General features: G+C 43.3%; 1 protein-coding gene across 1 annotated transcript in view; it reads right to left on the minus strand.

Moving 5' to 3' along the window:
* Positions 1 to 27,746, minus strand: part of LOC120902935 (neuroligin-4, X-linked-like) — a 143,594-nt gene that overhangs the window by 50,886 nt on the left and 64,962 nt on the right. The window contains exons 3-5 of the mRNA XM_040312032.1: positions 17,015 to 17,730; positions 16,709 to 16,831; positions 6,459 to 6,600 (exon numbers count right to left, since the gene is read on the minus strand). Of these exons, the coding sequence (XP_040167966.1) occupies positions 6,459 to 6,600; positions 16,709 to 16,831; positions 17,015 to 17,308 (559 nt within the window). The 5' untranslated portion in view covers positions 17,309 to 17,730. The remainder of the gene's footprint in view (positions 1 to 6,458; positions 6,601 to 16,708; positions 16,832 to 17,014; positions 17,731 to 27,746) is intronic.

Here is a 27,746-nt window from a genome sequence, read left to right on the forward strand (position 1 = left end):
CTGGCTCGCTCTTAGGAGTCTTATAGCAAACATTAAATAATCGTTGATTTTTTTGTCGCTTCTTTCCCACGTTTTCTCTAAAAGTCACTTACGCGAAAAAAAACATCCTCCCAACGAATGATTTCTTGGAAAGTTCAGACTGTGCTTTATAGCTTTCTTTTTCGGCTCGTTACAACAAATCCACCACCTTCCCTTTCCCTTTGTCGTCTTCGTAGCAGCGTCGAAGCAGTGAGGATTTCTCCGTTAAAGCGAACTCGATCTCGAATGATGGAAAACCGAAAATGTTAAAGTTGAAATTCAATTATCATTTATCATTTGCTACAAGTATCCCACTTGCATCCCACTGCGCTGCCACTACGTGGAGGACATTGGACACACACAGAGAACGCACACCGTTCGAGAGGAAGAGCACTTGAACAACATCCTACGCTTGACGACAAGAAATATGGTTCGTTCTTCCGGCATACGTACGGCACACCGCAGGAACCACCCAGGATGAGAGAGGGAGAGAGAGAGCAAGAACGCCCGTAAACGTCTGGACGGCATGGGAGCCACAAAAAAACAGAAGAAAATTTTGCACATAATGTAGATAAATTGTCGTCCAGGGTAGCGCCCTCACCATCGGAAGAACGATTGCAAATACGAAATTCGAAACAAATAAAAACGCAAAGCACCGAATTGTATTCAAATTAATGAGAAAAAGATTTGTGTCAATGTTCTGCCCGGAAAAAGGAAAAGGACAGAACCGCTTTTGCCCGAGTAGGAGGTGTGTGTGTGTTCGAGGTGTTCCTAACGACACTGCTGCAAGGGCAACAGATGCTGCTTGCGGCTGAACGGTAGTCATCCGCTTTTAGTTATTCTTGAACATGTTTATTCACCTTTTCGGAAAGCGAATGCTTTGCAGCGAATCGTGTAAACAATTGGTGTCGGGAAAGTGAAGTGAGACTGGAGATGTTCTGGAGATACCGACCGATACTATAATAGCTGAATCACACCTTGACGTGTAAGATCGGAAAAATGCGGTGCAGGAAATTGTCATATCCCAGCAAAGTTTACGTGACATCGCTTAAAGATTCAAGCATTTTGGGTGTAATCAATAATAAAACGTTACTTTTAACAGTTCGATCAGTTGTTGATGATCATACAACTCTCAGACATATCTCTCTACCTTTCCCATGTTATCTTTTACTTTTTAGTAATTTTTAGGCAAAATAACCTTTAACCAGTGAATTTTTAGTGAAATGTTTTAACGTTTTAATGCAGTCCTATGTTTTGGCGGATAAATTCAAGGAATTAATTCGTTTATGGTAAATTCATATTTACCGGAGATGTAAAGAAATTCGTGTGAAACATGTTTTCGAAACAAAATACTCAAATCATTTGTGCCAGCTTATGCTTTCGTAGAGCAGTTTTAGCAGAATTAATTGCTGTATGAACTAAAATCAACGATTTTTTTATTGCCTTGCAATTCAAACATTTTCCATTGAAACAGTTTTTTAGCAAAACTGAGTTGTCAAAGTTTCATTGTAATTTGCATTGTGTTCTTGCATCCATCGCTCATTCATGTGGGGCGAAAACTCTGCCCCAAACCTATGTAAACCATGTCAAGAAAAGTTTTGCATTGAACATGCTCCTAATCTAAAACAACATCACCATCATCTCGGCATCATCATCATCATCATCATCATGACCGTCTCACGAGCTAACGTCTGCCGCCAGCGTTCTCTACAGCGTCAATAGCAAACCAGAACGATCCAATCAAACCAAGCTAAACGACCGAGAAGCTGATTCCACGAAAGTTTGCACTATTTCCCACTACACCAAAGCTACACCGCTCCTCAACACATGACTGCCAGGGAGAGCCAGCCAGGGAAGAAGTTTGCGGTTTGTGGGCGCTACGAGCTCGTACGAGTTTTTGCCCCCCTCGTCTTGAATTTTGCCCATTTATCGACGTTTGAAGCATCCGCTTCTCGTGCCACCGGCCTCATTCACTCTCTCTCTCTCTCTCTCTGTATGAGTCATGTATTTTGCGTTGAAATAACCATAAAATATGCATTACTTTTGAAGCTGCTTGGCCGGAAAACGGCACGGTTCGCCTTGGCTGCCAAATGCAGCTCCCTTAAAAAAGTTTCCCTACCGTTTACGCCGTGCCACGAACGGCAAATCTCACCACTACTACTACCGTTACAAGGGCGTAAGGTGTTGGTACAGATTTTTCACCCAAATGTATGCACAAAAAACCCACACAAGCATGCACATCACCAGCCCCGTCCGTGTGACCCCGAGGTGGTGAAATTGAATTTACCTTTACCATATTTATTCGGTTAGACGTAATTTCATTGCTGTCGACTTTTGCCCCGTTCCCTCCTTTCTACCCAACTCTACTTCACTGCTCTGTCAATGAAGGGGTGGGAGGAAGCGAATGATTTGACGGACGGGAAAGTTAATTCACTGCGATGGGTACGGCTCATTTGGGAGCTTGTTTGCCTGTGCGCTTCAATTTCCGTGCCACCTTTGTGTTGCGTTACGCTTTTGACAGCTTCCTGGTGGCGGGAGGCATCTTAAAATTTCTCAAAAGCTGTGAAGGACCCTTACCATCTTTAGTGAGTGTGCGTGCGTGTAACATATACATATTTACACGCACCCTAAACGTCAAGCGTTAAGCGCCACCGAAGTGATGAGATAAATTGAAAATAACACATTCAAAACAGCACTCACCCACACACTTCCTCCTAAAACGTATTCACGTACGCAAAACGGTTCAAAAATCTCTACATGCGCGTTTTTCCTTGCTACGCTTTTTGGCACATGGATGGCGTATGGATGATTTATTTTGCGAATTTTATTACCAAGCGTACATAAATCGAATTGCGTCGCTGTTCTCTATCTCTTTCTCTCTCTGAACCGTGGGTGGGTCGACTTGTAATGAAATGAAACGATAAAAATAATGCACACCCACACACACACGCATACAAACTCAAACTGATGTTGTGGACCACCATTACGAGATTAAATAAACCAAACCGATCAACTCACACTCCAGCACTCCATACGCGTCGGTGGGGCTTTGTGATGTGTTTGCCTGCCCGTGCGCAACTGTTCACACAATGAGGAGAAAATGCATAAACAGCGAAATCGAATCTCGTTGCCTTTGTAAAGGTTATCGCTTTGATTTTCGGTCGATTGCAGTGCGCATAAAAGCGGGAATCGTAAAATTACAATCTCAAATACTGTTGATTAGGGAAAATAAATGTTTCAGATGAAAAATCCAACTCCTTTCAACAAGTTTGTGGAAAACATGAGCTCTTTTTGTGCTCAATTTAAGCGATCACCTCTGGATGCCAACAACAAGAGCGATTCAGGCTCATGAACATGTATGCTTTAAAACAACGTCACACTCATCGTATCTTCTCATGCTGTGCATTCACCAAGAAACAAGATACATTTTGGTTTACCGCCATCATTCGATCCGCCCATGTCGAAAACCCGATGCGATACGCTCGTTAACGGTCCTCTCTTCAGCAAGCAGGCCACACACCAGGCTCTAATCTCCCGTTTTCGCAAGCCCCTGGTGACTAATCTGTTTAAAGCATCGTAAAATTAGGTTCGAAGCTTCGCCCCACTATTTAGTCGACATGGGTAAAGCGGTAGCTCATCTGATAATGACCACCTTTTCGCCATTTTCGCCCGGCCTGCCCTTTGCCAACCAAACTCTCCAGTTGGCCATATATCTGAGGTTGATGACGGGGTGTGCCCAACCCAACCCGACACGGGCAATCCCGGCTGGCAGTGCCGCACGGGAGCTTAATAGTGGGACAATAGATTAAATTTTATAACTACAATTATGACGCTACGTCGAGGCACCGGGCTACCCCTTTTTGATGGGGGTTGCGCATTCGCAGTTCCGGGCCGGTAGTGCCGGTTTCGGCCGGAGATGTTGGTTGGCGGGTCCTGTGTACTTTATAATTTCCCACGTTTTGATAGCTCCATTTCTTTGGCATGTGGTAAGGTGGCACTTTTCTTATCGTGCGCCTCGGCCGGGCAGGTTCCTAATGCTAGGAAAGGTGCTATTATTTTCTCGTTTCACACATCATCCCCCCAAACAGAGGGATTCAGATAAAAAAAAATCGTATTATTTCTGAGGTGTGAGAGGAAACAATCTACAGCAGTGATAAGGAGTGTTAGTTTTGAACCGATTTAAATTTACAACCGATTGTTTAATTGGCCAGGTTTTAGATCGAAATTGGACATTTTGAAACAAGCAACACTGTCAAAGATATTTCACGAGCTTGGTTAAAAATATTGTCGAAAGCAATGAGCAACAGTCTCCTTTACTGATATATCAGCTACAATTTCACAATTACTGAGATTGTGCTTAACGAATAACTGAAAATACAGTAAACTTTAGTTTTGGTCGAATTTTTAGGCAAAATGGTATGCCAAGATCGTACTTTAACAATGCTATCACCGTTGTCATTTGTGAAAATAACCGAGATATTGGTTTAATTATTGTGTTTGCCGTGATTCAGTAATCGATCTGTCATCCGTCAAGTTGTGAACATCGTACGAAGGAAACACAGTTTGGTCGAATCATAGTATTGCAGCAAATATTCCACATTAAGGGGCAAGATAATGTAAGATACTACGTTTTTCTTTTGAATAATTTTGAATAAAATTTACTTTTTTCTTCAAATTTTTCATTACAGCTTGTGCTAAGAATAAGCTAAGAGCTGCAGCGGGGGAAGTTTCTTATGTGCTGTGGTTACAAATAATTTTTTTCTATCCAGAATAAATCGTTGCTACCGGACGTCATTTGTTATTTTCTATGCCGTCCAAACGATGTAATTCTTTTAGACCATAAAAAAAACAATCATTGGTGATATCAAACAATCTTACAGTTTATTGATATCTGAGCTTTCTCCAACCAAAATCTCGGTCAAACAGGTAATATATCATTTGAAAACGGTTAAAACGGTTGAAACGAGATCATAGGCGAGTTCTCAGCTGTACAAATTCCGGTTACTTTAACCGAGATAAGGAAAAAATAGTTAAGAGAGTATGAGGCGTATTCTATTCTAAACTCGAATCGATTCGAGTCGAGAAAATGAACTCCAAAGTGAACTTTTCCATACCAATGATCATACTAAGTTCATCAACTCAACGTTGACTCAATTATAAGAATAGAAAACGCCTGTATGACAATTTCATGTGATAAGGTGCAAAAATAAATAAAAAATGCTTGGAAAATAAACTGGCTACTACAGAAAAAGCTTTTTTTTAATCCTGGCTGGGTGTACCAGATTTTCTAATTTGACTCAACAGTCAAATATATGAATGGCAACGTGTATTTGTTAAATTCATCAACAAAACATAGTTCTTTCGTTGAAAAAGAGTAGGCAATCATTAAAAAAGAATATAAATAATGCTTCTTAACGAAAAAACAAACATTTTACAAAGTTTTTATCAACCCAATTTTATCATTGTTTTACGGTACAAAAACAGAAGCGAGATATGAAAACACGTATCAACAAAAAATAAGCTCTGATGAATAGAGTAAAAAAGTCAAGTAAAATAACCAAACAAATGCGACGATGTACTCTAACTTGTAATTGTAAGCAGTTGTGTAAGATTTTAAAGTTGAATGGTTAAGGAGTTAGCAAACATACCTCTTTGGCAGCAAATATTCAAATGTAAGAAACTATTTTTGACACAGCTCGAACAACTCAACTTTCAAAATGTATAGTTCTTGCCCAACAGTCCACCATTCCAACAAATACCAACCACTGCCACCAAGTTTCACCCTGAGAACAAAGTCAACTGCTAACAAACAATCATTGTTCAACTGCATTCTACATTAAAAAAAAAACTTCCACAAAAGTACCGGTTGTACTTTACAACCGAAAGTCCCGCCCCATCCCGCCGCGAGCGTTACTTTGTGCGTCAAAGTCAAGGCAACTTGTTTGTTGGCCTGCGATAAAGTTGTTTGTTCAGTGTGCTCCTGGGCTGCTGACCTCATTTCTCTAGCCGGGATGCAAAAAAAAAAAACAATATCCAATTCCGCTCCACCAACTCGCCACACGCTCAACCGAGGTCAACCAATCTCACCAAACAAACGGCGATGAATATTACAAACCATAACCTTACGGTTGCTAGGGGAACTCTAAGAAACCTCGAAATGTTCTCGCCGGCTCTTCCGGCCATTCTCTGTCACACCCCGGCGTTGTATTTTGGGCTAAGCAAAGGCTGTTTGTACTGCAGCAGTACTTCCTTCCAGTCCAAGGGTACCCTATAGTGATCCAATTTATGGTCGATGAGTGCGGAATTTATCACCCTCCGTTCACAGCCAGCCCGACAGGGCGCGGCCAATCGAATCGGCGACTTACATGAGGTGAACCTTCGGATGGAATTGCTGGCAAAACTGATGGAAAGAGAAGAGTGCGACAAAGACTGTAGCTTACCACTTCCGGGGACGTAAATGTTGAGCGTCAGACAGTCCTCGCTCTGGTTCGCTAGCAGTGGCTGCAGTCGCTTCAGATGCTGGTAACGCCCCTTCGGCATCGAGAGCAGTGCCGCCGTCCGATTGCTGATGTCGGGGAAGCTCTGCAAAAGGAATGGTAAAGCGTAAAGGATTAGCGACTGTCGCTGGGTAACTACAGTGTGAGAGAGAGACTGTGTGTGTTTGTGTGTGTGTAACAAGCATCAAGCGAAATGGGAATGGGTAGAAAACATACACATATATGAGAGTTATGAACAGCCATATCCTGTTCGGGCTATGGGTACGATACTGGCGGGCAATGCTGCAATCTGCTCCCAGACGGTAAGGGCTCGATGATAAAACGGTGCCCCGCGGCCACTACCGGCTTAATGGAAATGTTCAATTTGGAAAAACGAACTACCGAGACAGACCGAGATGCCCGCTGACGGTGCCGGCAGGCACGGTTTGCTGATGTCACGAAGCGTGGCCGGGCTGCAAGCGCGCGCACACACACACCGTACACCGCACACCGATGGAGCCAAAGTGCAATTTGCAGTTTCTGGCTGCAGTGATTTACTGACCGTTTTTGCTTGGTTCGTCCTTCGCTCCTTGCCGTTGAGCGTTGGCTCCGGAAAAAGGGGATAGATTTTAAAATTGATCTCAAAATCTGAAACCCATCGAGAGGGGCCCCTATTTTCCCCGGGAGGGAAAGAGAGCTCGAATGAAAGGTCTTTCGATTTGGGATAATTTTCCCCACAATCAGGTTCTTGTTTTTCGACCAATTTGCAGCACGAGATCGTAACGAGATGATGCATCATCTCGAGTTGTGGTTTTTTTTGCGAGTTCGGTTTGCACATCGGTGGGGCCAAGGATTGTGAACGGCGATGGAGTGTTGATTGCACTTAAGCAGCAGTCTGGTAAACAAACCAATCTGTTTCGTCGAATGGTCGGGGCGCTGATCGAGTGGGATTTTTGTTTCAGCGTAGGAGCGTTTACCCGGCGGGGATATTCATAAGTGGTCTAGCGACCCTTGAGTAGGGTTAGGGAGCGGTTTGGTCTGAGTCTGAACCGCGATGAACTGGGGGTTTGTTTGCTGATGTTTTCAGCTTTGCCAACTGTTTATCGATCAATTAGGAGAATTTAATTAAACAGAGCCCGGCGTTGAAAGGGTCACAGCATAATGTATTCCATGAATAAGGGGGTCATCAGCTTTAACAAAGATCATTGGATTTGTCTTAATTAAAATGAGGATTGACACTTTGATGTCAAGATTGCCCATGCTCCATATTTGCTAGAAAAGTTTTTTCCACCTGAACGGATACTTAGATTTGGAGAAACATTTAAAGTTCCACACAGTACCAGTGTTTATGCTATCAATGCCCCTGTGACTGCAATGTGCGAAAAACAATGAATTTAACGAGTTTTAGGACCATAATACTAGCACATCACTGTTTGTAAATAAAATATCATTTATTTGGACGTCGAGGGTAAATTGGGACACATTAGCAGTGTTTTAATACGGCTGATAAAATACTAAATTCAGATAACCATTAAGACAATCAATGTTATACTAGACGTTATGTCGATTGCGTTATGTGCATGAAATGTTATGATGAAGTTATGAATAAGCTGTGGAATAGCGATAGCTGGCTTAAAAAAACGGTGATGTGTCGAAATTTTACACATCTAAGTCCAAAACGCTTCTTCTGAGAAGCAGAAAGGCACTATGGGTAGTTTAGTCACAGCGTATAAAAAGTTTAAATATTGTTAATAATCCAGATAACAATCTTTTACAGAGAAAAATAAAATAAATGGACATAAAATAACTTGCATACAGTATTTTATTTCATTTTTTTAATTTGCTTAAATTGTATATTTAATTAAAATTATATAGCAAATGAAAGTGTAGTGTCTTGTTTAACGGCCACAGTCTATTGGGCTGATATGATAGCATATATTTTTGTCATTCAATTAGTCACTTAATGATTTGTTTGAAAGCCATTCCAAAGGCATGATTAGGTTGATATGGATCCTAAATAAAAGTCGTTCGAAGGGTGCATATGATAATAGGTCCACCAATGTTCTGAAAAGTATCTTACTGTCCTTGGTAAGCGTCGAAATAGCCTTACACACCAAATTCTGGATAATGTGTTTACCACGATTTGATTTTAAACACATTATCACATTATATAAAAAATTAAGTTCTAGTTTCTTGTAGAAAATTTAAGACGTTTCATGTTACTAGAATCAATCAAAACTACTTTAAACCATAAATTGATAGCTGTTTAACACTCTGTACTTATATTACTTTAACTAGCATTATCCAGAAATTGCTTGCAGAATTTATACAGATAAATGTAATATCCAAACAGACACATACATCCATAAAAACCTTAAACACATCTGCCTTTTTGCACGATTATTTCATGCATCGAAATGCTCCAAAGTGATTTCCAATGCAACGGACCTAGAGTAATCCTAACAAAAGCTCACTCACACGCTTTCATCGAAAGAAAAAAAATGCACACCGAAACCAGTAGCCAAACGTGCAATATGCACAGTGAGAGAAAGAGAGACAGAGCGTTTGCATTCGGGTAAGTATGCACTGTGCACAACTCTTTAACTCAGACATTCCAGAACATGCAGCCATCGTTGGATCGTGGTCCGTAAGCAGCGCCCTTGGCCAAACATCTGCATAAAAACGTACACTTCATTTCTTTCTGTCAGCATTCCGATGATGAAAGCTAAGGAACGAACTACAAACACTCCTTGTTAGCAGCACATATAAGACTTCAAGGCAGGAAGAAACCTCCACACCATAGCATGCTAGCCCTTCAGCGTTCAGATTATTGATCGAAGCATGGTTTAGGTTGTGTAGAAGCCCGTTGTTAAATGGAATTCCGTTCCATTTTAGCAGCAGACGCAACCATCTGCATCCATCCTGTGGTAGAACGCATCGCATCCAGCAAGCACCACCAAAACCTCCTTAAATCCACCCCAATAACACACGCTCGCAGGCACACTTTTACAGGCTTTGCGTGTTCGGTTTCCGGAAAGGTTCAGCTCTTCAGGCGCAAACCTCTGCAGTGATGCTTTCTCGCAAGAGTTGGCAACTTTCTACGAGATCTTCCCCCCTTCGTTCCCCCATAAGAAAAAAAAAACCGCAAGCATTGGACAGTGCAAGCAGTTTGAAGCTGGCTGGCGTTCCGCTGGATAAGGATGAGGTCAGGGCAAACTGGTCGGAAAATTGGAAACTTCGTTTTCCGCAGTATGCACTTCACTTTTATCGAAATTAAAAACCGATGACGATGCTGGAATCTCTCGAGCCGCTGCTTCAACCGACCGTACAGGATCGTCTTCCCATTTGCTCGGTTGGCACAACCGTTTGCGGCATGACACAGCGTCCGCTGCCCCGGCCATCGCGCCATCGGTGAAGTAATATTTGTAACGATAATGAGAAAAATTTTCACTCTCGCAAAACTTATGATGGTTTATCGACGGCTATGTGTCGGCAGCATTGGCGCTACGCCCATTGCCAGCCTCTCGAATTGTTACCTCAGCGTCTTGAGCGAGGCAGAAACCGTCGGTGGTGCCAATAAACACGCCCATCCTACACTCGAGCAAATGACTCTTTATCGGCACACGTTTCTGTGCTTCTGGCACCATCAGCCTTCGACACACACAGACACATTATCTGGAAGATGCTCTGAGTCGCCAAAACTCGTCATCCGCAGCACGCCGGAAGAGCGGGCGTTGAGTGATGGATGAATATTGACTTTTATCCCGGGGGCCATCTTCGTGTGTTTCCAGGCGCGTGTCCTCATGGAGGTGAAGTGAACGTTATCGATCAAGCCCTCGCTGAAGGACGACGCAGGAAAGGTGTCATAAATGACTTGTCTAAGGGAAGGACGTTTCTTCCTACACGTACTAGCGCAACTCGATTAGATCCTTCGGCCCATCCGTTTGCTTTGCCGTTCCGATTTTTCGCAAACGTGGCCAGTTAGGTACTGCTCAAGTGTTCTTCCCAAGGATCCGGGCAAGAGCGCTTACTGTGCCACGAGAGAAGGTGGGATGAAAACTTTCCAAACACCAATCCACTGCTCCACCGTTTCCGTATATTGATCATCGTTTTCCTGGCTTCGGTTCGGTTTGGCTCAGCGCACGAACGAGGAAGCGACGGGTAAAGCCGTTTCAGCAAGTGCCTTAGTTAGGTAAATGGAGAGGAATGCTCCTTTCCATGGCGATGGCGTACGGTGGGAAGAAAAGAAGAGTTTAAAAGATTATCTGCATCCATTCGAGAGGTGTCGTTTGCTGCACACATACACAGCGAGGCACTGCGATATGTTGGGACCGTACGGAAACAATTCTCGCCCTGCAGATAAGCGTTCGGTGCGGGACCGTTTCGGTACGAGGGCAATGAGAAGCAGAACCAGCAGTAAAAAAAAGTGCCACCTCCTCCTTGCTTCGTTTGACGACCGGGGGAAATGGCTTCAATAATTGAAATTGCAATATTACCATCCCGTAACACATGATTTTGTATGCGCGATTGCACAAGGGAGCAAGTGGGAGCAAGTGTGTCGAGAATGTGCACTTTAGAGGGTTTGAAAAGACGCCATGTAAGTGTGGAGCCAAATTATTGATCCACGAGGAAAACTATCGAATTGATGTAATGATAAACAGAGTAAACAGATTTTAACATATATTTTTTGAGTACATTTTGGATTCGCGTTTTGTGAAAGTAGTGTTTAGGACAGTGGTCTCCAATATGTGGTCCGATGGACCATTTGTGATCCTTGGCGTAAACAGGCGTGATCCGCAAAACGTTTGATTTTATGAAAAGAAAAGCTTATTCAAATACATATCGTTCATTTTTCCCCCAAAATTAAGATTAAATTTTCAACAGGCATGCCTAGAATGATATTAAAAATATGTTTAATCAAAATGCATTGAATTTAGTCACATGTTTTCCGTGATTCTTAAAATATTGAAGGGCACAGGGTTAGGACAATGTGCGAATATATAAAATTTATGAATGACATATAGGTTAAATGTACCAATTATTGCTATTTTATGTCATCTAGGTACCGATTTCGCTCCGTTAATAATAATCATTGGGCAAACAGTCAAAAGTCTATATGTTTTCTTGAAGCCTAGAATGTCTATAACTGTACCAATAATGGCTGTAAGCTAAAATTCATGGACCAAAATTTTATTTTGTGACATTGTTTCGACTCACATCAAGTAATAACAAGTTCGCTGCTGGAAAATAAACTATATAAACACCATTAAATACATAATATTAAAAGTTTCGTACCTCCATTTTCTATCACTGGTTCTGTTAATAGACATGCTCTATAAATGAGACAATTGATAGAGCGTATTATAAACGAAAATTAAACACGTTTTAACAAATAAAAATTAAGCCTTAATAGTCTAAATTATTAAAAATAATATTTGGCTAATAATAGGCAGTAAGGCTCTCGTGGGACGCATGCGGCCCGAGAACTGTAGTTTGAAGATTCTAAATCGAGAGCAGTGTATTTTAAAATAGCCTTGAAATAAATAACAAAACAATTAATTTAAGCTAACAGATTCCCTAACCTCTCCATTGAAATCATTGGTTATTGTATATTTTTTTACTAAAAGTATTGTACGAAAATTTAAATAATGAAAATCTCACAGTTTACTCGCTTTATCTTGCTTTCAATCTTATTTGCAACCGTGTCTGCAAATACTTGACTACTTTGAATGAAAATAACCATCTTATTCTTCTCCACCTTCCTGCCAAAGAAAGAGTTGGTGATGAAAATTTCATGATACTTCAGTTTGCCATTTTTATCGCTTGTACCCCCTTGCTGCCGTCCGTCCGTTTTCCATCTACCTCTAGCAGCTCCAAGCCTACACCGCTTCGATAGCCTTGAGGCCTCGTTTGTTGTGGTTATGGAAAACAGGGGGAAAATAAAAAAGTACAAAGATGAATAAAAATGTCATCTTGCTGCCGCTAGCGGCCACCCTTACTAGTAGGTAGGCCCCTAGTCGCCCGGTTAGCAAATCTTCGCTGTCTCGGTTGCAGCGTAACCAAACCGGCGTTTGCCTTTAATGGTTTCCCATTTCCTTTCACCATATGCGAGACTTGTAACGAGCGTTGAGTAAAAAGGAACCTGGCAAAACTTTACCTCCGGGACTAGTAGAGGGCCACCATACAAAAACACCCACCCACAGCCATTCGTTGGCAAAAGGACCGAGTTTTCTTCGAGCAATTCGCTCATCAGTGCAAACGAAACGGTGTCTACACATGTGTGGATGACTGTGTGTGTGTGTGTCTTTATGAAAGAGAAAAACCTGGTAAAATATTGTAATGATTGTGTCGAGTTCTGGGCCGGGGCCCTGGGCCCGCATCCCATCCCCGTTGGGGGTGCCTAAGAAAAGCAAGTACCACTTCCCGAACCGGGTACGTTTGGCAGCGTTGCCCCGTTAAGCGTGAACGTGTCGGTCGTTGCACGGGATGGATATACCGTTTACACACGATGTGTGTATGAGAATGACCCGTCGCGCCATGCCGCCAGGCAAAAGAAGCGAAATGGGTCTGACGATGATGTGTGCGAATTAAAGCGGAAACAGATGGGAAACGCGCCGGCAAAGACAGGACAGACCGGCAGTTGGCTCCATACCTCGGGGCACTTTCGGCATTTTCCTACATCCGAGCAGCTTATTTTTCATTAGCCATTTGTCGACAATTTAATGCAACGAGTGTTTCCTGCCTGTCTGCCTGCGACCTTTGCCTTTTGAGCTCGTTTCGCGTAAGCAACGGTTTTGAACGGTTGCTCACGTTTCACTGCGCAGTGGTCGTGTTCGCCCTTACTTCCACACCAAACTAGGCGGCATTTTGTAAAGTCATGAAATTGACCTGAATTTTTGACGAAGCAAGTGACCGAACGCTGGTCGGTGTTCCCGCGAGACGGCCAAACTTTGCTTCCATTCGGGATTTAACTTTTTCCTGTTGTTTTTTTTTGTGTTCCCCATGGAACAAATTGCTTTTCCAAGTGGCTCACACGGTGTGCTTGCAATTTGTTAGCTAAATGATTTATATAATTGAGCGTACCAGCTGGTCGGGGAGTTGTCGTTTTTGTTCTAGCAGTTAATTTCTTTACGACAAAGCATCCAATGCAAGCAAAAAAAGACTCTTTGCACATGAGAATTGCAGCTAGCAGAAAATGCTTGTGTGAAATGTATTATAAGCTAATGCACTTGTTTCCTTTCATTTTTAATTTATGAAATATTTAATGTGGAAAAAACTGACATGGCGTAATCCTTCGTTGGATGCATGGATGACGTACGTGAATACTATTTTTGGCTTGAAAAAATTAATCTCTTGTACTCGGGAGGATTCAAGTTGTACACTTTCCTGTCGAGCTGTTTCACAAAGCAACAAAATGTTGGACTACAGTTTATGGTGGTTAAGTTAGGGAAAAAGAGTAGTATTACTCTTCACTCGTGCATTTGTTAGAACGGAAACAATAGTGAGGCGTAGCGTGGTAACAGAATAATTTTGCATAGTGCTCACTACATCACAGTGCTTAATATTTAATTGAAACAAAAAGCAAAACGATGATGTGAAGGACGATGCTAGTTTTTTTCTCAGGATGGGTACAGACAGGCCTTGACCGACGACCGGTTAATGTGCCAAAGACGAAGTAGATTGATTTGAGAGTAATGATTGTAACATATTGGATTTTTTTTACATTTATCCAAAAATCTTTGCTCTGCCTTTAACTTAACAAACACTGCAACAATTTAATTTTGATCTATGGATTTATCAAGAGATCAAAAGAGAGTGAACGATCGTAAGTCAACGTAACGCACTCACTACTTTTTCTGTTAACTCTTTAGTACTCCACAAGCAGCTTGTACAGAATTATTGTTAAACAACCATGAGCCTGCATGCTACATTGGTTTTAAAACATTAACAACCATGCGCCTCCATGATTTAAAAAGTGTTTTTATTATTCCTATTGAAACATGTTTTGTTTTCTTTCACATTTATTCAAAGCACATTCATGTTTTATTTGTCCCAAGAACTATTTCAACTAAGCTGTAGTCTCATAAACATGAAAACAATAATAAGCAAAAGAACATAATTATTCGCATCTAACTTGAAATGAGCAGCTTCATTCCAGATTTAAAAGTACTTCGCCATTTCACCTTCTTCCATAGTCAGTTTCATAAAAATAGCAAGGCAAGCAAATTACACAAAAGTAAACTCACTCCCGCACGATTGCACTTTATGCCAACCCGATAAAGCTCCAGCGCCAGTTCGCCCACAACCAACGCGAAACGACAACCAACCAGATTGCACCGGTGTGCCCGGGAGACGGTGAAAAAATTATGATATTAATTTCCTGAACAAGTGCCGCCAGTGCACATTAAGCACGAACTGGCGCACACACAGTGGACTAAAATATTTCACTATTGAATTGAATAAAAGTGCCCTGCTGTCCATGGACGGCAGTGCAATTGCCGGTTGGAATTTTGCTTTTCTTCCTTACTGGTACTTCCCTTCCTGCCCTTCTCGGGGAAAAAAATCCATAAAGCTGAGCAAGTCTGGAGCAGATTGAAGCCTTCGAAAAACGGCACACTTTATTGCGGTGCAATCCTTACGCTCAATGTAAGACAGTTGGTGAGCGAAGGGCAAAGAGAGAAGAAGCAAAAAAACGAACTGACTCCATCTTGGTGAGGAAATGGAAAATGATGCTGACCATCTTTCACCGGACGACCGACGTAAGTGCAATGCGAACTGTGAGAGTTACTTTGGCACCAGCATTTCTAGAATACGCCGGCGTTTTGAGCAATGGGGTGAATTTTGTCCTTCAGTGGCTGGTTGAGAAATTTGCCGGATAAGTGGGACAATTTTTATTCCGTACTTTTGTTTGGATTCGGATTTTTTTCCATTTTTTTATTTTTTACTTCTTTTCCAACGCTGTTGTAAACCCATTTGCCAGTAGTGCTGAAACGATGATGATGGTACCATTTATCATCTACCAGCACGGACTGCAATCACGTCATCAGTGCGTTGAGGCAGGCACCGACCGTTGGAACCCCCTCTTTCGGTGCCCCTCGCAGCAGGACGGCAAACGTGCGCCGAATGCGAGAAACGGAATCGTCTCATCAGCGACCATTAGGCACGGATTTGATGGCGTGCGTGCTGGGCGCCTTAAGTCAACCGCCCATTTACTTTCCATTCAACGCCGGCAGAACTGGTAGATAATGGGTTTATTGAAATATTTCCTCTCGTGAAGCAGGCACACTTTTCCGCTGAAGAACGGTTCCTTGCTGTGTTTCCTGGCCACATCATTAGAGAGTAATTGATTATTTTACATAGTTGCGTTTGTTTTGAGACCACTGAACATGAATAATTGGTTTGGGTTTTGTTTTCAGCGGTTTTGTATCCAAAAGCTTGCTTTAATATTCGTTATGAGCATTTGTAGGAAATATATTCGCATATGAACTACCATGCGTCTCCATTTGCTATGAAAGAAAGGACTTTTAATAGCCCCTTCGCATGACCTTGTCTTTTCGTATCACAAAAATTGAAACAAATATGTAGAACAAATTTGAATTAAAAAAAACACAATTAAAATTACAAGTTGTTGGTTTAATTTATTTACTAGTATACCTACTAGTAGTATACTTCACAGGTAGGGTACCCAAAACAAAGCATTAATGCTTCCAATACTCAAAAATTGTATACATGTCCAAGAAAATAAACCAAAAATGCTGAAATTAACATTGAATTTCAATTTAAGTAAAACCATATTTATCGAAGAAAATGTAAATTGCTTATTTTTATTTATTTATCACTCAATGTTCCTTCTGAGTCCTTATTTAAACTGGACCATATTTAAAAATGAATCGTAATGCTATGCAGCATGAATGTTCCAATTCAAAAAGTTATTTTAAACTAATTTATCTTAAAATTTTGCAAGTCATACAGATTGAAACTTTAACATGAGGCTGGATTGTTATGGAATAATTTTATGAAAAGTACCTGGCGCCTCCATTTTCATTAACTACGCACAAACATTTTAATTAAAAACAAATATACCATTAAATTAACTGAATAAAGTCAAACTGTCAGTTGAATCAAATACACTTTAAAAGCTTAAATACATCAGTCACTTGCTTCTGCAGCTTAAATCAGTGTCAAAAACAGTAAATCACGTTTGACAAACTTACCTGTGGACAGACCGAACCGAACGTATCCGCTAGCTTCGTTCCCTTCCACGGCGGAAGCTTCTTGGGTGGCTCAAAACGTAAACTTCCTATCGGAGGGGTTGCGTACGGCACTGCTTTAAAAACCTGTTTGTAAAAAATGACGGGAAAAAGAAAGCAGCACATACACTAACCATTTCACACCTTACGGCTACACTCTGCAAAACACTGCTTTCGCTCAAAACCGTGCCCACACACACACCCGCGCGCGCAAGGGCGTGGTACAGAACACTGATCGAACACGAAACGTGCACCGTAAATTCAATTTACCTCCACTGGCTCGAGGTGCTTGGAGTTGAGCTCGAGAATGACGCCCCGAATGGCGCCCGACTTTGTATCGACGATGCGCGAGCTGTAGCGCGGTCCGGCCCGGGCAGGAGCGACGGCGAAGCTGCAGGCACACCACAGCACCCACAGCCAGATCGTGGCACGGGCTGGGACGAGTTTCGTTTGCAGCACGAACCCCGCACAGGACGTGACACGGCTGCTCACCTCCGGTTCCGGCTGCTGCTGCTGCTGACGGTCGTGGCGGTAGGATCGCTTTGGCCCATCGTGGGCCTGCATTGTACAGTGCGGTTAACGAATGGGGGAACATTACCGGTTCCCCACGTGAGGATCGGCCATTCTACACACGCGACGAACAACACGGTATGGGGCGGGTCCGGCTAGGATGACGGCAAGCACCTGCCCCACTCGGCATGCCGTTCTTATCCGGCTCGCGAGCGCGCCAGTAAATTCGACGGATTCAATTCACGGGTGCAATTAATATTCCTTACTCGGTTGCCAATTCAATTCCACCCGTACACCGAACACTGCATAATGGAGTAGAAATTATCTCTAGACGGTTCCACACCCGCCGCCAATTCACTTTCGTTAATCTTTGCACAGCACCATACGAATAACATATACCAACTGAAGAATGCAAATAAAAACAGGCAGTGTATTATAATTCCTTTTTCCTCAGTCGATGTTTAAGATGATAAAGTCTGCAAAGAAAAATGACGTATAAGACGTATCAGTAAATATAGTAAATACAGTTGGTTCATATGAGATGGACGATAATGTTATGACAATGTGTCTACGCTATTGGAACTTCAGTATCGAACGCGTCGTGTCCATATGCGATTTTGCTACCAAAGTTGCCAGTCGTTACCACTAAATTTTGGTTCTAACTTTCCTATTTTTGACAGCGTGACATACATTGTTGACAACGTGAATCAATTTGTGCCTTTTATGCATCAGTTTTTGAATGTAAGGCAATCTTTTTATTAACAAAATTCAACATAACGGCTGAAACTGTGTTTTCCAAAATTGCGGTGAAACAATAACTTTTGACAACTAAACTAAATCTTGAGATATTTAAATTGTTTTGCTGACATTCGATTCTGGCTTGTAAAACCCTGTATTGAATTAAACGAAAAAAATCAAATTATACGTTTTTTGTGGTGTTTTTGTGACGTCAAATAACAGTTGTCATAAATCTGCTCAAATACATTATACATTTATCATGATTGCTACATCAGTCAAATATTGATGCCTTAGAGCTCAAATTGGGCGATAACGATTATACACCAGTTCACGTTGAGTTCATCAGTATATGCCCATGTCATTTTGTGATCAAAATAAGCCATATTTAAACACTTAGTTTGTTGGATACCTTACTTGGGCAACCCGTTGTTGGTTAGATTTCCTAAGTTCTCAACTCAAAGAGGCTGCATTTGCTTTCATTTCATTGCGAAACTACGTTTTTTGTTAAACAAAAGTCATCAAAAGACTTTCCTTGTGTATACAAAACTTTCCTCAAGGACTACAACGATACAGACCCTCGCAATGTCATTTGAGCCACTAAATGGGAATATACTCGGACCGCTTCTGATGGATGGATCCGACGAAATGCCTGTAATCCACACGATACAGACCCCCGCAATGCCATTTGGAACACTGAACTGGAATAGACAACCTCGATACCCGAATGATGTAGACCTTCGCCACGCTTATAGGACCGCAAAATCATGGACTGGATTGATTAAAACCAAACCGTCCGAGTACACCCGGGATAAGGTGCCCTTCCATGGCTCAGAGAAGGAAATGTCTCCCTGCCAATATGGATTGTAGCGCCATGAATTACATTTGTATTTTCTACTCTTAAGCAATACGGCCTTTTTGGACCGTTACTCCTGAATAAAAAATAAAAAAAAAAACTTTCCTCAATCGTTGTAATTAGCACGATAGAGCAGACAGATAGTTCCTTCAAACAAAAAGTAAGGTCACATATTTCGTCGCCCATGCAGCCAGGCAATGTGACAAACTCATTATGATAAAACATTTGCCCTTTTGCCCGCTACACAAAGCTTCACCATTGCTGCAATAGCACCCAATTACCCACACCCTCACTCCCAGCGCTTCTTGATAACTCCAAACGCTACTCCTCCCGTTCACATGCGCTACTTAAGAAAGATAAAACACTCTCCCGACAGCGGTGCTTAAGACAGCGGGCAAGCTCGCCCCCCCCTTACAGACAACTTTGCTCTTCCTGCCACATTGCCAATTGCAGCACCACGTTGCAATTCTAGCGCGTTTTTGGTAGAAGTCATCGGAAAACTTGCCAACTCGTACGCTGCTCACACGACAGACCAGCTCGGTGGGCCAGAGAGCGGCCACAGCCGTGCGCGTTTTCCACAGCGCAGCAGAAAACGGGAAGAGATTTAATTCAAAGTCATTTAAACTTCTGTGTAAGCCTTTAAATAGCTACCGAAGGGAGAGCAGCAGTGTCAACCCGAGCTCGAATTGCGTTCACAAAATGGTGCCTCTAAGAACTACCCTGGCCTCTTGGTCGTTTTCTCTTCTACACTTTTTGGATCACCGCGACCGAACGGTGCTGTCGAAGTCGATGAAAACTTTCCTTGTGCACATGGGCACACTCACACACGGAGCGCATCAATGAACCACCCCACCGTTAGCCGAAGTAGGTCATTTAGCGATGCGCGACGAACCGAGGGTACTCCTAACCCCCAGAGCTACCGTGTCTTGACCATCTCCCTCAAGAATGTCGGTAGCCGAAAATTCCCGCTCCTCACACGCCAGAAAATTCGCTGACTCTCAGCTCAGCGCGACGAGCGCAAAGCATATTTGTGCCGTGATTTGCATCGGTACAAATTAAATTAATTTGTTAGCAAAACTTTGCACCCTGCCAAAGTGCACCGTCAGCGGCCGCAGTAGCAGCAACCGGGACAAACAAAATGCCAACGCGCGCCGATGCGCGTTCGGTAAAGTTACTCCTTTCTCGGTTCGTTCGTTTGCTCACGCGTGGTGGTACATTTTGCGGACTGGGAAGAGTGCGTGTTGGTGCTCTTGATGTAGTTTCAACCGACTTGACCTCCATTTTTGCAGCTTCCGTTTTCCGCTGTAGAAGCCCCGCGGATGCAAGTCCCATTTTAAGGGCGGCTAAAGTCTCTAAAGTGTCTAAAGGAGCTGCTACTATTCACTCTCACGCGGCCGCAGGTTACGACCCAGTGGAGGGTCGTTGCAAATGGAATTACTTTACATTCCACCGGGAGGGCAGAGTTGCAGTTCTTGCCTTCGAAGACGGCAGCCTCGCTCGGGTGGTGGATGAGAAATCTTAGCCATCACTAAGACACCTCGCATGGTACCAAAGGCGCTGCCTCGTATGGTTTTGGATGTTGGGTAGATTCGTTTGCTAATTCCATGATTAGGGAAACCCATCCGACGATGTAATGGATGAAATTCGTCCATTATACACTCGGAGACGGGGAGGGAGGAGAAGAAACAAAAAATACTCACAGGAAAATGGAAGCCAACTTGCACACAGCGCAAGCATTACAGTTTTCCGATGAACGGAGGAACGAATTTGAGGAGTTCCACTCAGTCGTTGTAGTATCCATTAGAAGATTAAATACTTTATCCAACACTTCAGCCGCTATAGCACACCCTCTAGCTCTCTCTCCCTCTCTACCCTCTTCCACATTGCACTATGCATCGCACCAAGTGCATCAATGGCGAGAAAACCATCCGAATCTCGCGCGTTTCCAAAATGAGTTGATTAGAAAAGTTTGGCTTCGTAACAGCAAAAAAGTTTGGCTTCGTGCGCGTGAAAACTCGATCCTCAAAGCGCCCAACTTCTCGCCCAAACCATTCGACTATCTCCTTCGCGCCCGGAACTATCGAAACTCTGCTCCACGGGAATGAGAAATTGGAGAATCCAAAGTGCCCCAGCCAAGGGGTTGCTTCTTCAATAGTTGTTCGTTAAGAAGTTTAATAGATTTCGCCCCCGTTGGCAAGCGCCACACTCCCCGCTTCTCGCGCTTCTGAAAGGTAACCAACCAAAGGCGTTAGCTGTAGTTGTAATTAATTCCTTCAGTTTTGTTCTGCACGGCTACTGTACTGCACGGCTACCGTGGCAAGCTGTTCGGGGCGACTTAAGAGATTACACCACAGCCGACAGCCACCAAACCCGACAGCTATCATCCGATGCGATTTCGGAAGTGTAGTGGCCTGACAGAGTTGGCTCAAGACAAGAGCCGCACCGACCGAAAAGTAAAACCACAAGCCTGTGTTAAACTATCCGCACTGATCGGCTTCTCGTGGGAAACAAAAAACCCCTCCGAAGAGTAGTCAAGCTCGTCTCACTCTCCAGGAGATTAAGATTGTAAGCAAAGATGTTTCACACTGTTAAAGGTATTAAGCGATTTAAGCTGCACATTCTACGGCCCAATCAGATGTTCTATCAAGCTGTTGGGGACTTTACGTACATCTTTTGCTTCATAAAACCCAAACACATGCAGGAGCTATGGTTACTTAATGCCCGAACGATGTGCAACGTGGTATCGGAAGCTCGTTATCAATCATGGACGCTTTCGGTTGGTCGAATTATGGAAAGCGAAGCACACACTTGATCGATTTATCTTCACAGTTTATGAATTTTTATACCTTCTTTCCGGGAAATGGTACACTTCGTAGGGCTTTGGGGGTCGTTCCTTGCGTTGAAAGCTCACAAACAAGTCGTTAACAAAGCGCATCGCGTACAGCGCGCCCCAGCATGTTGTGCTTTCTAATCACGATCGCTTCATAAAATGTTTACTACCAGCAGCCGGCCAACCATGTCAGCCGTCCGGTTCGCTATCGTAAAATTCGATACCCCCTCCCCCCCCCCCGCTTCGCCACCATTCCCTTGCTCCTTCGAATAGTGTAACATCCCAATTCGGGCATCCCACCATCCTCCCATCCGCCTACACGGGCCAATGAATTTTCGCTTTATGAATAATGATTTTTCAATCCAATAAATCTTCCATTCGGCTGGTATTGGAAACAGGGATGCTGTGGATTGGGTGGCGAGTTAGTAAACCTCATCGTAGTAAACACGTTGGACATTGGTATACGTTCGCGTAAGGATTCGGTCTGTTTAGAGCGAAACGGTTCAAAGGCAAAGCCGCGGGCGCGGAATGTTTTTCCATTTTTTTTTTTTTCGGAAAAATACTGTGCCCACCCACCAACGATTTGCTATTACTTGGCAGATCTTTTGCGATCCTTTCACGTACACACACATAGGGCCCGCGTGCCGTAATCCAATTCGGCTTCCGGCATTGCACGCGAAAGTGATTCCATGCAGCCGGCAGGTTTCGCTTCCCCGAACTCATTGGAAGACTCAGCCGGCTAGCAGCAGCCACAGGCCAAACGTAAACAAACAGAAGGGCCGCGCGCGATCCGACACACTCATCCACATAAAACGCGACTACCCGTGATACTCCACCCAAGCTCCCGCCATGGTTCGTTAGGACGTTCTGTGCAGAGCGCATGGGCACGTGGACATGAACTCGTATTTAGCTTATTCCTAAGGCTTCGTTGAATGGTCAAAGCAGAAACGAAAAAACAACGAGAGCTAGCACAGGAAACCGGAAGCCGGCGACGTCCAACCGGGCACAAATACAGCGTATAAAGTTGGGCAAGAAATCCTTTTAGCCTCATTACGGCCGGATGTTTTGCTTCATTACGGGAATACTACCGATGTGTTGTGTAGTGAGGGGGGCCAGGCCATGTACAACCTGGCCCGGCCTGATGCGCCTTTTTGTTTCCTGCTTATTATATTGCTTGCACTTCATCCGTATGATGCTCGCCCTGCCCAGTTTTCCCGATGCCCGAAGGGCCCAGATCTGCCCACGGACGGCAAACGGCACCCTGATTCACTCGTACCTGCAACGGGAGCTATAAACAGATTGCGCACACGGATTGTGTGTAAGCTGGTAGGCGCACAGGGCTGGGCTGTATTGAATTATTTCTGCCTTCCAAACGGCCGGCACCATGATGAGCCAATTAGAGCCGATAGACACAGCAGTTCAATAGATTGCTTGATGTGCGTTATGTTGTTTCTGTGCATCATGAGACTTTCCACGAAATATAATAGTGAGATATATCGCAGCATAAATGCATGATACATTTGCTTACAAAACTCTTGTAAAACGATTTAAAGTATCTAAATATCAAAATTGCATTAATATAGGTCAGCTATTTCCTAAAATACAATAAATTAAATTCAATTATTACTAAAAACTACGCCAAAAGTTCATGAAACATGTATTAAATAAAACTATGTGCAGTATTTCTTAAACAATATTTCGTATAAGACAATTTTACTGGACCTAAAACTCATTTATTAATATTTAATATCATACCAAGTCAAGATTGGTCAAACATATTTGTATAAAAACTCAACAAGACAGCGCTCATATATATCCTTAGCTAATAAAATTAATTCCTTACATTAACTCACATAATTCAAACATTTTTAAAGCACTCATGAGCTCACAAAGTTATCAAAAAAATGAAGTTTACTTACAAAATGCTACTTTAATTTATTTTAGATTTTTTTCCTCTTTACATACAGATTTTTTTTCCTCTTTACAGATTTTTTAATCTTTTTCTTTGATTCGGATGCTCCACTTGTTCATACCGACAGTATAAATCCGAAGTAATGAATTCGGTTGAATTTTTTATTAACCTTCCTTAACTCACCCATTAAATCATTCCATTACTATGAAACACCACAGCACTCCCATTTGTCTTATACGACAAAGAAGAAACTCCTAAATGATCTGATTTAAATAGAAACAGACATCCGATATCGATTTGCTACACTGTGGTACACTCACGCTATTTCGACCCATCCAGCTGGCTCCAACGTTTTCAAAAAAGAATAAAAAAACAAGAGGTGATTTATAGCGGATCATCAAAATGTGCTTCACATCAACTTTATCGGCACATAACTCTCATATGGCTCTTCTAAACGACTTCAGCATTGCATTACAGCCGGCAGTATATGGTTGTAAACTTTCACACACACACACACACACACACACACACACACACACACACACACAGTGCTGCAAACACACAGAAACACATTTGTAGCTTTGTAAGCCATTTGATTCACAAAGTTAACCCATTTGCACTCCGCTTCTCACAAATGGAACGCTTTTACAGGCAAAAGAGCCACTCCTAGATGCCAACAGCCTGTGCAGAACACGTATAGTTTCGTAACCATTTTCACCGCTAGCCGTAGTGTACAGTGGGTACAGAGACTTCTGATACTTTTACCACTATAAGTGTTTTTATTGCCACCATTCCCATGCGCGAGGTGAAAGTGCCCATTATAGCCTCTTTGCGCGAAACAGCTAAGGTGGCGGATTCGAACACCTCACCGAGCACACTATTGGCCCCGGTCGAAGGTGAATAAACAAGCGCAAAAGAGCGTGGCGTAACTGTTTGGTAGCGAATGCTTACGTGCACATTGCACCCAAGGGAGTCATCGCAGGAGTCATGAAGTGCTCCAAAAAAGAGAACTTCGAAGGAGCATATTTGTTTGACCTCGAAAAATGAATCCAAAAATATGGTCCTAGATAAACAGAAAAAAAGGTTGTGGCACAGAAAAGACAAACCATGCAATGACTTTTGTCCTTTCATTCACTTTGAGTCACATAATCATACGGTCTAATAGTACGTACACAATACGACCCGTTCAATCCAATCCAATTCCATCCATCGCACACTGGTCTTGGGGTTTTAATAAAGCTTCCAATCATGGAGACAAATTTCACTCATAACCTCACACAACCCGGGTCAGTTACGTGCAAAAACATCCTGTCATACCATTCCATCGTGAGCAAATCTATTCCCGTTCTTTGCCGTTCCCAGCCGGAAGCTTAACATTCCATTTGGAGTTTTTCTTTTCGCAGAAACAAAAGAACACAGGATCATTCCACAGCCGATGCAAGAAGTGGAGAAGTGTGGAGAAGCTTCAAAAAAAAACACACGGGACACGGTTATTCTGGAACCGACACGATAAGGCTCTCGGCTAAAACCGGAAAATAAACCGAAGCGTCTGAGCTGAAGCAAAAAAGACGGCAACCCGCACCTGAGCAGCAACGCGGGACGCACACACACCGGAAGAAAAGAACATTCGGCTCCACTAAATGAGGAGAAGCAAAAAGACAGAAATAGAGCACAGTGAAAAGCACATCCATCATGGAAGCAACACGGTCTGCTGGACTCTTTATTGCAGTCTGCCTTGCTGGAGCACGAGTTTGATTAGCGGACAAGTCGGGAGCAGGATAACAGAGCCAGAGCCTCTGGAATGAGGGGATAGTACAAACGAACGCCACCTTTCCTGCCGGACCCTTCCCGCCCAACCGGTGGATCAATGTCTCTTGCAGCTTAAAGAAAAACGTAAAGGCCACAGGACGTAGTGACCACCGCAAGAGCATCAGAGCAAAGCGACGGCTCTGACGGAAATGATGATTTCGTTACGTGTTCGTTTCGCCAGTCATTCGAGAAACGGGATTCACCGTTTGCGTTGCTGTGAAATGGTTGGTTTTGATGCTGTGTTTTTTTTTCTCTCTTCACCCCGCTTTTACTTGTATTATACGCTCAGATTAACCGACTTGGTATTAGCGAAGACTTCACCCTGATACTAAGCGAATACTTCAATTGGGTTGCAGATAAGGCTAAGCCTTTCGTCGTCTTTGCACCGTTGCAAATGCATTTGCCATGCCGGACTGGCAAATACTTGTTAAAAGATAATTCTCTTCAGTCTAGTGATGTGCTCTCTGGAGCACAATCACGACTCCGATCTGACTGCGGATATTGTTAGTCCGATTCCAAGTCAGCCTAAACCGTAACTACTAGTTCCATCCGGAATCGGAATCGTCCGCAGTCGTCCAGATTTGGATTCCAGATATCCCGGACTTTGACTCCACATGACCCCGATTAAGACTCCGAATGACTCCAGACGTCTCCGGACGGCTCCAGACGGCTCCGGATAATGTTGGTCGTACCTACCATTCCAATATCGGTTGCGAAATTTGCAGAATCAAATCGGAATCCGTTCAGGATTTTTACCCCTATCACTACTTCAGTCAGTATAAATCCACTGAAAAGGGTGAGCATCACATCGATTGAAGCCTTTTTTACAAGATTCATACCACAGGATAGAAATAAAACACTGCAAACCCGACCCGTCTCCAAGGAACTACTGACCTTTCTCTCACAGTGTGCAAATATTTATAGAAATAGCTCACCGAACGATGATGGATAGAGGCAACAGAAAATCCTTTACTTTCATTGATAGAGGACGCCAACTCCCTAACTGTCATTCACAGGTCGATGTCCAGCAACTTTGCGAGTTGCTTGTCGCTGCCAGGCGCACGACACAACGTAGGACAAAATCCCAAACTGCGCCTGCCATTGCAGCAACGTCCCGCCTATGAATAATTGATGTAACACTTCGGAAGCGAACCGAATATTTGCCCCGAATATTGTGAGCGCCAACGGGGAGCTGCCTTTCAAATTTGAACACAACGCTTCAACGCTTCGAAAGCTCGGGAACCATAAAGAAAGAGACCGCGACCAAACGTCCACCGATACATGGACTGTACTCCGGTCCGTCCAAAAAATATGCATCTACCCAACTTGCAACCTTCGGAGCATTTGTCCTGCGGAGCATGAGGCAAGGCGTCATTTTATTTATGCCGATTTTTGCCACGAGGCTCTCCGAATTGCTGAACCGAAAAAAAAGGTTCTGGTTGGATCTTTCAAGACAGGATGAACCATTTCTGCCCCTTTCCTTTCGAATAAAAAAAACACGGGCGCTAGCGAAAAATGAAGAACGAAAAGGCCGCCGCTTGTGTGGTCGTTCGGGCGACCCCGCTCGCTTTGGGGATGGACATTTATGCAAACTAAGCCTCAAATCCTATTATTTAACAGTCCCCCGAAAAATTGAATCAAACTTTTTTCTCCTTGCTTCATCTTTTTTTCTTGCTCCTGCTTTTTATTTTGTAGTTGTTGACACCCTGGTCGTTCATTTCTTCCGCACCTCCTTTACACTCCTATTCAGTGACCACGGGCACTTTTTTGCGCTACTCCGCCATTCTCCCGTTTTCGCCACTTCCGGAAAGGGGTGTGGTTTTGGTATTTTCTCACCACGCTGGCCACGCTGATCGCCGGGTAAGGGACCTATCTGCCGACTGCCGACCGACAACCTTTCGAATCATAATATTTCAACAATGATGGATCCAACTCCACCCGCCATAACGGAAGCTGCGAATGGTCCGCTCTGCCGCTCTGCGTGTCGAGCGATGCCTCGGGATGAACATTGAGGTCGTGTGCTAGCGGGGAAAATGGAAACTTTTTACTCACGTACATCTATCCCTCCCTGTTGCTTTGCGTGCTTGTGTCCCAAAAACGGGAAGCTTCATTCGCTTTTCACCCTGCCCTCCCGGTGCACCATTCGTTTGCCGTCCTTTTTACGGGCTACGCTAGCAGGGCATCACTGGTGGGATAACTTTTTGACAGTTTCATGTGTTGTTTCGGTCCTGTAGCTCGCACTGGGCTGACAGATTTAGGGTTTTGATTTTCGGGCAACAGAATAAAAAAAAATAAACCACACAAAGAAGTGTGTTTGCCTGCAGGCTTATGCAGCGGGACTACCTAAGCA

Source organism: Anopheles arabiensis, chromosome 3, assembly GCF_016920715.1.
Source record: "Anopheles arabiensis isolate DONGOLA chromosome 3, AaraD3, whole genome shotgun sequence".
NCBI classification, from domain to species: domain Eukaryota; kingdom Metazoa; phylum Arthropoda; class Insecta; order Diptera; family Culicidae; genus Anopheles; species Anopheles arabiensis.